Here is a 12,571-nt window from a genome sequence, read left to right as displayed (position 1 = left end):
TGTATATAGTTGATATCAAGCACACTAGAGCATTGACTGCAAAAAGCTTCGTAGGTTTGAAATGGGATATGTTTACTGTGAGCGTCAGTGTAGCGCTGTTTTTTCCAGTAGGGAAGCCTGTTTGGGGGCTGAACAAACTAACATTGAAGGAAGACTGAAACTCCACTTAATGTATGGTAGTAAAAATCTAAGGAGCGGAAAGGGCAGCATACACATGCTCAGACTAAATTAATTTGACTTTGCACATGTATGTATATCATACTTTTTTTAATGAGTTGCTGTAGAATTACAGTTTACATATTAAGGTAATTACTGTATAAGCAACCATTGTGTGTGTGTGTGTGTTTGTTAGTGTAAATAAGAGTGGGGAGCGTAGTTCATGAAGGGTTTCCTTGTAGTCTGTTCAGGTAGACCTCCTGTGCTCACGAGGACGCGTGTCTCCCTCCGCGGCCCCCCATGGTTGCCCCTCCATGTTTTGGGGGAAAATTGTGAAGGTCACTGGCCTCCTCCCCGAGGACCGTTGAAGAAAAACCTAATTTTTCATAGTGCACAAAGCAGCCATTTATGATCACACTGCCCTCATTCTGCTGCTTAAATCTAATGATCTCGCACTGCTTGCTTTGCTCTTGGAATTCATTTTAAAACCGTGGCTATAAATAAAACGTATTTAGGTTGGCTTGTTTATTTTGTGAATATTTTTAGAAGTGTGAAAAGGCACTAAACAGACGAAACTAAAGCACAGCTTGTGGATATTTGATGCTCAAACCCAAAGAGTAGCAATTTGAATCTGAATATTTTGTTTGGTGGTGACTCATAAGTCAAGAGGTTCATTATGAAACTCCTGTCAAGACTCATTTATTATGCTGAAAGCTCTTGTCTTCGTATTATTTCCTCTATGTAAAAGCAGCTTGATTTTTTTGGCAGCTTTGCTTTTATGTGATGGTAATGCAGTTTGCTCATCAGTACCCGAGAGCCAAAAATGCTTCCTTGACTTTGACGCTAACATTCAGGCCAGCAGCCTTTCATTCACACAGATTTCTCCATCAGCACTTACAGCTGAAGGGCTCATATCACTGAATGTATCACATACATTGCATCCAAGTAACCTCCGTTTAATTAATCAGTGTATTGTACCTATGTCAGTATGTCTCATTTGCCCCATATATAGCAGCCAGAGAATATCACTGTGTCAAAAATATGATTGGTCAGTAATTCAGAATTGCTTATTGGCTTTCAGTGTTAACATTGATTATCAGTGATATTTTCCAGCCTTGAGCATTTGTAGCTGTTCCATGAGACCTTGTGTGAAACATTTTAAGTCAGCATTTGTCCGAGGTGCCCTCAGCTTGAACCTTCTTTCCTCTGTAATTTGCATTGACTACTGTGATTGAAATTTCTCTTGATAATTTCCACATTGTTCATAAACCTGCACTCTGCATTTTTTGGTGGGATAAATGTACAGGCCCACCTGGAGTATAGGGTTTCTAGTGCTAGTTTTTGATCAGCTAGTTTTTGATCAGCAACACACTCTGGAGAGCTTCTCAGTTGGGGGTTGGGGGCAGTTTTCACCCTGCCATCCAACAGCTACAGTCTCACAGCTGGAATATGTCCCCTGCAGTCCTAGGGGCTAAAATAACAACAACCTTAGCCCATTTTATGCCATAACTTTGTGATCAGGCTGATGCATTGTGACTAGTACGAGAAAAAAAAAGTTTCTCCAAGGACGCTAGTCTTCCTGTCTCCATTTCTGTGTAATTGTCGCTTAGTATTTTTCTAGCAGTGAGGAATCCCAAGATCAGACGACAGACTCGATCTCTCCAGTGTGTCCTGGGTCTGAGAGTCTCAGAGTCTTCCTCCTGTGGGACATGGCGAAAACACCTCACCTGGGAGGTGCTCAGGAAGCATCTTAATCAGATGCTTAGCCCTCTTTGGGTTGTCTCTTTTTTAAAGTAAAGGGGGAAATGCTGTACTCTAAGCCTCTCCTGAATGACTGAACTCCCGAGGAAGTATTTGAGATTTTCTGTCTCTGAAGAGGCCACCTTTCCAATATACACATATCCATATCCACACATAAACAATATCCACAGTGGTAGGCCAAAACTTAAATAACTCCAGAGTTGAATACCAAAAGGTAATAGGTGGTATAAACACAAAAGTAATAGTTGACAAATCTCAAATACACCAATTTATTTGGCCATGCCAACAAACAGAAACTAGCATTTCTACTTAAGTACAGAATGTCTTTACCTCTGATTGTTTTTAAAAGAATCACATCATAATTACCTCACTACAACAGGTACTTTAGTTACATCCATGCAGATGATGTGCCGATCCATCTGTCAGTCTCTTGTTCCTGTCTCCTTGACTCGTGTACCCCATGACACATGAACTTCTCCACTTGAATAGGAACTCGTCCTAAGCCACTGTGGGTATTCCACCCTTTTCTGGCCTCAGACATAGAGGTGCTAATCCTCATTCCAGCCACTTCACATTTGGCATCAAACCACTGCCTTCATAGATTGATGAAGTCACATCACACGTCGATAAAAATAAAAGATGTGACCCTGAAACCAACCAATCTTGAAATTGCACCTTGAATTTCTGTCCATAGTTATCGTCAGAATCAGTGTTAAAGGGCAGTTCTGCCAGAGTCCATCAGCCACTGGAACAAAGATGAACTAAATGAACTAAAGGAACCAAGCTCTCACTGCACTGCCCCCTGCCCCCGAAAAAATGAAAAACAACCAAACAAACAAGTTAAACTGCCAAATATATATATATTAAGCAATACAATTATAACTAATATATGCAAATTATTATTTAAAATATCATCACATGGTTTAATGAGCATTTCGTTTTCATTTCATTTTCTTGTAATTATTTCAAGGTTGAGGCTTTAAAGGGTTAACAATTGTCCTAATAATGCATACCGTCGAAGCACCACTCACAGGACACCGTGGGGGGCTTCAAGCTGAGGTCAAATCCCTTGTCCAAATTCACAAATACGAGTCAACAAGTTGGGCAAACTCATAAGCATCCTCAAGTATGATTCTTGAGTAAATAAGGAGCTGGTCCAGACTTCTCTTACCAGGAATAAAAGTGCATCAAATAAAGTTTTAAAAGCTTTTTTTTTTTTTTTACTGAAGTTCTACTTCTGTTACACAACATTCCAACTTCATTCATTGCTCAATCCAGTGTGCCAGCATTTGCCTAATTGCACCAGAGTAATAAAAATGGCAAAAACGAGAGAATTTCACCCACCTATATCTTGAAACCACACGTGAAAAACAAGTGCCACAATCTGTTTCGTTTCCCCTGTAGATTTAAGGGTTCTTTGAGTGCCGTGTCTCTATATCATAATGTTTGTGGCCCAAGTCAGTTGAACAAAGTGTGTGACAATTCAAAAACATACATTTTGCCAAGCTTTCCTTAAGGCTCTGAGCTGACAGAAGACTGTTAACATAGTGCTGGTGAAGTCACACCTGGACTCTTAAAGCCTTCCTCTGTGTCTCTGTTAAGTCACTCTTCGTGATCCCTGTTGACCCCAGAAAATTGCACCTGAACCAGGATAAACCTTGACCTAGTTTGTGCGTTGGATGGCTTCAGGAGGTTGGAGAACATGTTGGGGTGAATTCTGAACCTTCCGTGTTGCTTTTGGAGGCCTGCTAATGTGCATTTTCTCAGACACGGACATCCATACCCTACTCCTGAACACTTAGAGATTGCCTGCACAGTACTGCGGTGTGGCAGTCAGTTGGATAAAGATAACTCATGCTGAATGATTTCTGACACCAACTGCCATTTGCCAGTGCCCTGTGGAATTTTAAATCCCCCGGGTCTCTCCGTAAGAACCCTGTCAAAGAGATAAAGTCTGTTTTTAAGGATTGTATTACTGTCTTCTTTTACTGTTCTACCCCCCTCTGTCCCTAGTTTGTTTTTCCTGCTGGCACAAACCCATTCATTTATGCTGCAATTTGAATGGAAAACAGCCAGAAAGTCAGACTGTCTCAAAATTGTAAAAATTAATTACTTTCCCCAGAGAAAGAAAATGCTTAAAAGCCCTCCTGAAGACTGAATTTTTTGATGAAAGTATTCCATTAAACCTCGTAGCCTTTGACATTTCTTCTGCTTCTCATGTTACCTAACTTTAAAGTCAGACATAAAGCCTACTTTTCAGCTCTTTTTCACATGTCAGAGATCTCTAATCAGATGTGAAGTCTGTACTGATTGAGTTTATGTATGTATGTGTAGGTTTTGAATTGCATTGTCCTTGCTGGACACATTTGTGTTAAGCAGTGCATGACCAGCCGCGTGTTTGTGAGCACTAAGCTTGCATTATGAGTTTGCCATTTTTACACAGATCACTTGTATCCCTTACAGGCCATCACAGCAGCTGTCCCCATGACCCAAAAGTTCACTCTATGGTAACATGCTCTCAGCAGTCCCTCCTCTTTTCCTTCTATTCTCCTTGTTTGTTATCCCACATTGTGTAATTACTGTCAGTGATGATACATAAACAGCTTTCACAATCAGCTGGGGCTCTTTCACAGAGTCAGCACTCAGGGGGTAATTTGAGGGGAGGGAGGAGCGGGTGAGCTGTTCAAGTAGGACAGTAAGTTTTTGGGCAGCTTGGGGGCGATGGACATCCGCTCCAGCTGTGTTTAGGAATCTGACAGATAGTGCACTCCATTAATTCCCTTTATTAAGCCTCTGGGTCCAGGCCAAGCCAGAGAAAACGATTGCAGCTGTAACCCTTCACATGCTGGCTGGAGTGCGCACTCACGGCCAGATGTCGCCCTGGGTGAACCACAGATAGAAAGAAAAGAAGACTGAGGTTGTGAAATAGTTCCTGGATAAGGCAGAAAATTTATATCTTTGTTGAAAAACAGGTATGAATTCACAATGTCATATAGCAGAAAACGAGAGAATACGCTTCCCAAGATACTTTATCAGATAGATAGTTATCAGATACCCAAATGTAATTACATTAGGTCAGTGAGAAGATATTGCAATCCTGAGATGCTAACTGAATGGGCTGGATTCTGATCTTATACCACATGAGCAAGGCAGCAAGTTTTGGCACAAACACCAAAGACTTCACAAGGGCCTTGAAAATGATTCTCTTGTTGCTTGCTGGCAGATGAATCAAAGCAAGATTATCCCTTGATGTTGTCTGAAATATTTATCAAAAGAGACAATACAAGGAGTGGCAGAAATCATAAATATCAAGAAGTATAAAAACTCTAATTCAAAGCACATTTTAAGGGCCTGAAAAGTCTTACACTTTGGAGCCATAAGCAAGGCTCAAGAAACAGATACTTGGAAATTAAAAAGAAGAAAAGAAAAGGACTCAAAGCGACCATATGGAGGAATAAAGTATACCATGACATAAAGGCTGGTTTTTGTATAAATTGCATTTTCGGCATTATTGCAGAATGGCAGTAGATGACCTCAAAGAGCAGAGCTATGTTAGGATTGGGCTCAGCTCACTTTAGGGAATCATGAAAGCTGATCGAGGGTGATTGTGTTCTGAAGCAGATCATAAATAGCATGGGTGTTAAGCGAGCGCAATTCTGGGCCCACGGTAAGCCCTGTAAGCCCCGAGTTAGTGCAGAGGGAGGACTGGGATTACTTGCTTCTCTCTTTGGCTTTACAGTCACCACCGTATGCGTGTGTTGTGAAGGACAATGAGTTCAAGCTCACTTGGAGATGTGAGTGATGAGAGTTAATGATGCAAGCAGAGCAACGGAATAGATGGTGGTGTAGGAGGGTTAAGCAGTGGTGGGGTTCTCCACACCAGGCTGTTATGGCACCCTCCTGGGAGCTTCCTGCAAGGAGCATGGTTAATCCGGAGCAGCCCCTGGCCTCCTGCTTTACAGCTGACTGGGGACAAACTATAAAAAAGCGTCATCTCTGTATTTTGTGGAGTAAGGGCGAGGCGCTGGCAAGAAGCCCATGTGCTGCAGCCATGTATGAAAAAGCACAAACAACCCTCGGTGTCAGGGTAGGGTGGGGCCCTTGAGGAGTTACCAGGGTAGCCTGGTCATTGGGTGCATCAGGTAGTTGGGTGGTAGGGATGGTGCAGGCTAAACAGGCACAGATGCTGATGGAAATTAATTTCTTGTGCTTTATAAATAAAAGACAGTTTGACTAAATTAAAGAGAATCTGTGTTTCCCTGACCTTCAAGCTCTAAGGGGCTGTATCCATGCAAATCTAGTTTTAATGGTCACATATTTTATTTTTTTAGAAAGTCAATGAAGTCCAGAGAATAGAAGATAGTCCTGATAAAGCTGTAGCTGTGTTCTACATTAGAGCTTGTGATATGAGTGTTCTAATAGTGTACTGCAGCTTTAGGTGTGTATAAATTCTCAGTCCCATTTAATCCAGGGTTCAGACATGATCATCATTTCAAGCTCATCTAGCAACTTGAACTAATGCTCTAATACTATGCTAATTCCAGTTTCAGACACAGTGAGTTTTCTTGGAATGTACTTATCATGTACATATCATTCCAATAAGTACAATTATTTACATCTTTACTACAGATTTGCCTGCAAAACACTGTTTAAACTGCTGTGAGAGGACAATCCGCGACCATCTTTGCAATTACTGAATATGCATATGGAGAAGATGAATATAGTCACCATGATGCTGCCCATTGACTTTAATGTAGTCATTTTGAACACTGAATGTCAGAATTTTGGCCATTGCATCTTGGTTTTGTGAAACTAGAAATTATCATGTTTAGATGACAAGGGTAAATCACAGGGTAATAAAAAAGCTAGAATTTCATAGACAAGAACTAAGCCACAAACTTCTAGGACAGACTGAACATGACAAACCCGGTTAAGGGATCCAGTTTAGTAAGTCAAATTAGCAGCTGTTGGTGTGGCAGCTTTTGGCTGTAGCTACCTGTGTTGGTGCACCAATCAATCTGCACAGAATGAGACTAGCAACAACGTAGCAACGAGTGATTATGGAAAAATTAGTCCAACTCAATGATTTGTAGCAGTGATAGGGAAAATAACTATTAGCAGCTTAAAGTAGGTGCCCCCAAGAAAATGTTTCTCATCTATAAGGGAAGTGATTAAATGAGGTAGTAAAAACATTAAAGAATTATCCATGCAACTGGATCCTGATGTAATAAAACCCAAATGTTTAACAGAAATGAAGAGCTGCTGTGCTGGTTGAGGAGCCAAAGAGTTGGGTTGACTGGGAATCTGGAACATCAATTTTTGTGGTTTTTATTATTGTTATTGTCATGAAAGAACAAAACAATATTAGCAAACTAAATCTGCTTATTGTAGCAGGCTGTAAAATTGTTTATTTCTGCTGTTAAGTTGAACATATTAACACGGCATCTATGAGGGTTGACTCACTTTTGGGCCCTCAAGTGGCCACTGCAGTTTTCTTCATTTTTCAGGTATTACTCACCATAATTGGTTGTTGGGACATTGCTACAAATCTCTACGTGTTAGTGCATAGAGTGGTTCAGTACTGTTGTAGAATAAAAGAAATGCAAGGCTCAAATTATACATGTATAGGATCCTTATGCGCGTGCATAGACAAGAGGCATGAAGATTTATCGCCCATCTATTGTAGCGCCTGAATTTACCAGGATCCTTTATCTGAATCCTGCATTCTGCACCGTGTATATTGAAGTAATGGATATTTTTTGTTGTTGTTGTTTGTTTATGTTTCTTTTTCTCACAGTGTTGGATTTCTTTTTGATGTGGCTACGAGAGTTACAGTTTCAGCATCACATGGCACCGAATATACATGGCGCTCATATCCTGTAGTATTTATAAAGTGCATGCTTGTTAGTAAGTCAGTGTTATTGCTTTAGTTGTGCCAAAATACTTGAAAAGATGCATAATCACCAATGCTCCACACACAGCTGTTTCCAGGAGTCCCTTTAAACACAGCTGCTGCAGTGCTGTGCGTTTCAAACACTCCGCCCATGTTGTTCCTCCCTTCTCAGTCCCTAAAGCTGTCACCTCAACAACGGGCAGTAAAAGACGTTTTTGTGCTCCCCATGTCCTCAGAGAAAAACACCAAAAGCACAGAGCCAAGTGCGTGATGACCGTAAGTGTAGTTTGTAGTATAAATTTCTGAAAAGGGCATTTGAAAATGTGTTAATAATGGTGGCAAAGTGGCTGGGTCCAGTGTTGAACACTGAGACTATTGTCTTGGCTCTCTTGGAGCCTGCTGGAGAGATTAAGCACCAAGAGAAGAGATGAGGTACAGAAGAGAAGAGGGAGGGAGTGGGTCGCAGGGTTGATTTGACGAGCTTGGATGGTGGTTTGGAGCGTATTGCAGGGGAGGGGGGGCTCGCTCGCTTGCTCTCACTCTCTTCATCTCTTTTTAAATGAGAAGTCGGCAAGGGCAGCTAGAGGCACGCAGTGTGTTGTAGTGCTCTAGGGCCATGTGGTTTGTATTAGTGAGGACAGGGTGTCTGGCACCAGCATAGAGAGTGGGTGGTGCACAGGGAGTTTAGGTTGTATGGGGTTGAGAGGTTACAGGACATTTGGATTTCAGATACGGGAGAGAAAATGAGATTCCACAATGAGGAAGACCAGGACAGTATTGATATTATCACCCCTTACTCTGTCTTTAGCTTAATACTGCTGCTCTTTAGATTTTTAAAGCCAATCAAAATTTGACATTTTTGGTTTGGAATGTATTTCAATGAGCTAAAATACTTTGAATACTTTGAAATACTTTACTGAAAACAGTAATACTCGAAACCACAGAAACTGCGTAATGGTGATTGAGTCTAAGACAGCATGGCAGAGCTGGGTACTGGTATGAGTCTAGACAATGCCGATGAAGATGAAGCAGATGGAGACTTAGATGAGGCTCTTTGAACGACCAGGTTGAGGAAGACATGAAGAGGAGGTGGAGAGAGGTGCAGGGAACAGAGGCTGATTGGCTTGTTTGAGGCAGATAAGAAAATATCAGAACACAACAAAAGAAATGAGTTGACACCATAGGAAAATGGGAAATTATGTCACGGTTTGCCCTGGCAGACCGTGGGGATGTGTGGAAGGAGGACCCGAAACCTGGACTCTTTAGTGAAGACAGTGCGTTTATTTACAGTGAGGTAAATAACAGATGCATACAAAATTCCCGTTGCTTCCTAGACTCCCGTGTGTGTGTTCCCCTCCGTGCTGTCCTTCTGGTTCCTCGTTCCGCCTGCAGGAAAATAACAGAAGCAGCCATCAACACTGACCCCCGCGGGCATACACGATCTGCACTACCGTACACTGACGCACACTAACTTGGGATGTAACGCAATGATCCCACACCGGTGGGAGCTCCAACACTCTCCTAAATAGTTCCCCCGACGAGCCCTGATCAGCAGCAGGTGTGTGGCAGGGACTTCAGGTGTGGCCAGTCCTCCAGCAGGGCCACACCCATTAGGCCTGCAAGTGCCTGTCATCCATCCTACAGCCACACACATATACACACACACACACCCTGCCTACACATACAATAAGTGGAACACAGACATGACAGCATTGTGCAGAAGACACACACATCACAAAATAATAATAATAATAATTATAATAATTATAGTCCACCCCGAGTCCCCGGAACCGGGTCCGTGACAAATTATGTGAATATTTTATACAGTAGCTACTGATTATATAAGATAGACCTGCATTCATCTATTTTCTGCCACATATCTGAGTCCAGGTTGCAGAGACAGCAGTCTAACCGGAGGTGTCCAGACCTCCTTCTCCCCAGTTACCTCCTTAAGCTGTCCAGGAGGGAAACTGACACATTCCCAAAGCAGGAAAGAGACATAATCCAGGATTGCTTCCCAGTTGGACGCCTGAAACACCTTAACTGGAACTTTAGGTTATGATAGAGCAATGAAAGCCCAAACTCCATCCATATTACTGCACTGTTCCTTCTGCTCCATTCTTCCCCCACTCACTAACAAAACACCTGAGATACCTGAACTTTACTGCTTCTGTGTCTGCAGTAAACAGGAATACAAGAGTAATAGTCTATAAAATAAATAAATATTAAGGTAGCCTTTTGTTGCACTTTGCAAAAACTCCTGTCTTTATGAATAGTGGGTGATTTTACAGTGAGTACCATACAGCAGAGAGAGTTCAAGGCTTCTCTGAAACTCTGTAAATAAAATAAAGTTTAGGTTTTATAGAGAAAAGACTTCTGAAACTTCTCAAAGTCCTTCTGATAAACTGGTAAATGAATTCAAAGGCCATGTGTGATGTGCACAATAATGTGCATCCTTCTAAGGCTCTGTTGCTTTGTTGTATTTGTTTGTTGCTCTACTCCAGCTTGATCAGATACTGATGTTGCAGCCAGCGGTGGACTCAGACCAGCACAGTGTATCAACAGAAGCCATGCAACCACAGAACAAGGAGAGAGCCTATAGGCAAAAACTGCTGGCCTATCAGGAAGCCCAACAGAGACAAGTCCAACTTGTTCAGAAGCTGCAGACCAAGGTAGCTAGAAATGGATCTCACAGTTTAGACACCTCTACACGTATGCCTTGAAGCTTCCTAACCATCCGTCTTGCATTTGTCTTATATAAGGTGATTCAGTATAAGAAGAGATGTGGGGAACTTGAAGAGCAAGTTCTGGAGAAGACTTCGGAAACTGAAAAGATGAGATTGTTGGTGTGTTTTTACGACAGTATTAGAATCAGTACTGCTTCGGTATAAATTAATAATTTAAGTTTTATAAGCCTACTAGAGTCATCTAGAGGTTCATTTGCTCCTTACACCCAACTGACTGTTAAGCTGATGATGCATGTTTAAAACAATCTTATTAAGCTCTTTGTTTTTTATAAATTTCAAATGCAAATGATCTCGCCTGATAAAGAAGGAATGTGGCACAATGCCGGGTGATATTGATAAAGTCAGTCTTAATTATTATCACAATTGCATTACAGTCAAATAATTAAAAAAGTAATGTTTTACATTTTTGCCCTTTTTAATCTCACACAAAATAATTATTCAAAAATTAATTTAAATATAATTTAAAACTATTAGCTATTATAACTCAATCTGGAATTTATTTTAGAATCACGTTTAGGTTTTCAGACAAATGAGCATATTGTAAATGTATTGGGTTTGAGCAAATATTGGTATTTTACCTATACCATTTTACTACTCAATATACAGTATCACCATTACTAATGAGTTCACTGTTTAATAAGCAGTAGACTCTGTTTTTGTGTGATCTTTGTTAACTTGGGCAAAGTTAGATTTTTGATGCTTCTCTGCTCTGTGGACTTGCTTTCAGAAAGTACCACTTTTTTAGTTCCATTTATATAAAAGATGTATGTAGCCTCTGTGACCCACTGGTTTTTAACACTGAAGCTTTAGTGTTAGCATTTGTCTGCTCCGTGTTGCTTGTCTTGGATGCAGGAGTAACCTTATTTTGAATTTTATTAGCTAGCTAGCACTAACAAGCTTTGTAAACAAGCCATGTCCAGAAATTGTACAGATGCACAAACACAACATCTTCTAATTAGTGATAAGTAATATAAATAAAACACTACAATTTCCCTCACCAAAAGTTAAGCACAATCTTCCTGGGTGGTCTGTACCAAGAAAACCCTATTAAAATGATTTTTAAAAAATGGCTGAGGTTAAGTGTACTGATTTCACTGAGGCCTGAGGGCAATGATTGGCTAAAGCCGCCCGTGTGGGAACACCTATAAATCAAAGATACCAGGCTGTAAATTTTAGCTCAGTTTTGGTACTAACCTCAAGTGGCCATTAGAGGAACTGCATTTATTGGCATTGTCTTTTACCCCTGGAAAATGTCAAACACTAAATGTACTGCATTATATAGTGTATAAGCTGTTTTAGACACACAGGTAAACTTTATTATGTCCCACTTTTATTCAAATGCACTTAAATGTATCAGATTGCAAAGCCCACGCAGAGACTTTTGATTAGTACACTGTAATTATGGTGATTTTTGTATATGGCCTCATGGTTATCAGGATGCCCGTAGTAGTTTTGTGTGTTTGTTCAGCTGCAGGGCCACCTAGACAAAGTCGAGTACCTGCAGCGGGTTGAGCAGGATCTCAACGTAGCTATCCAGAATAAGTCAGCTCAGCTGGAAGAGGAACAGAAAAGGTGAGTGGTGGGCACTATGCAGTGGCGGTACCCATGTTACACAGGCAATAAAAAAACTGTGTCTTCTACTCATAATTAATACATAACACTGTAAAAAGTGCACAAAGTAAAAATCCATAAATCAGAAAAGCTGTATCAGAAGGGAGGGATGCAAGAAATTTGCTTCTGTTTTCTTTTTCTGTTTCGTCTTGAGAAGCAGAAATCAAGTTGAAATATTTCTGAGAAATGTTTGGATCAGAGATATTCCCAGTAGTCGCTCGAGCTTCCCTGCAGTTCTTCCTTTCCCCGTGCTGCAAGGGAGAGGCTGAAACCTGCCCTTGGCAAATGACCTCGGCATCCAATTTGTCAGAGAAAATTAGTGGGACTGTTTTGACTCTGTTCTCCAGAACATTTTAATAATGCTCCACATTAAACGTGGGCCAACCTCTGGAGCCGAGGCCAG

The 12,571-nt window shown here is 41.1% G+C and overlaps 1 protein-coding gene across 6 annotated transcripts in view; it reads left to right on the top strand.

Annotated features, from left to right (window-relative positions):
* Positions 1-12,571, top strand: part of crocc2 (ciliary rootlet coiled-coil, rootletin family member 2) — a 44,245-nt gene that overhangs the window by 4,550 nt on the left and 27,124 nt on the right. For all 6 annotated transcript variants that reach the window (XM_086281922.1, XM_086281923.1, XM_086281919.1 and 3 more), the window contains exons 4-6: positions 10,315-10,482; positions 10,573-10,656; positions 12,026-12,129. In XM_086281922.1, coding sequence (XP_086138048.1) covers positions 10,315-10,482; positions 10,573-10,656; positions 12,026-12,129 — 356 coding nt within the window. The remainder of the gene's footprint in view (positions 1-10,314; positions 10,483-10,572; positions 10,657-12,025; positions 12,130-12,571) is intronic.

The sequence above is a fragment of the Aulonocara sp. 'chitande type north' Nkhata Bay genome, linkage group LG23 (assembly GCF_057382095.1).
Source record: "Aulonocara sp. 'chitande type north' Nkhata Bay isolate Kocher_YH1m ecotype deep benthic linkage group LG23, A_spYH_male_GT1.1, whole genome shotgun sequence".
NCBI lineage: Eukaryota > Metazoa > Chordata > Actinopteri > Cichliformes > Cichlidae > Aulonocara > Aulonocara sp. 'chitande type north' Nkhata Bay.
The sequence above is the reverse complement of the archived record's forward strand: the minus strand, read 5'-3'. Positions and strand labels throughout refer to the sequence as shown.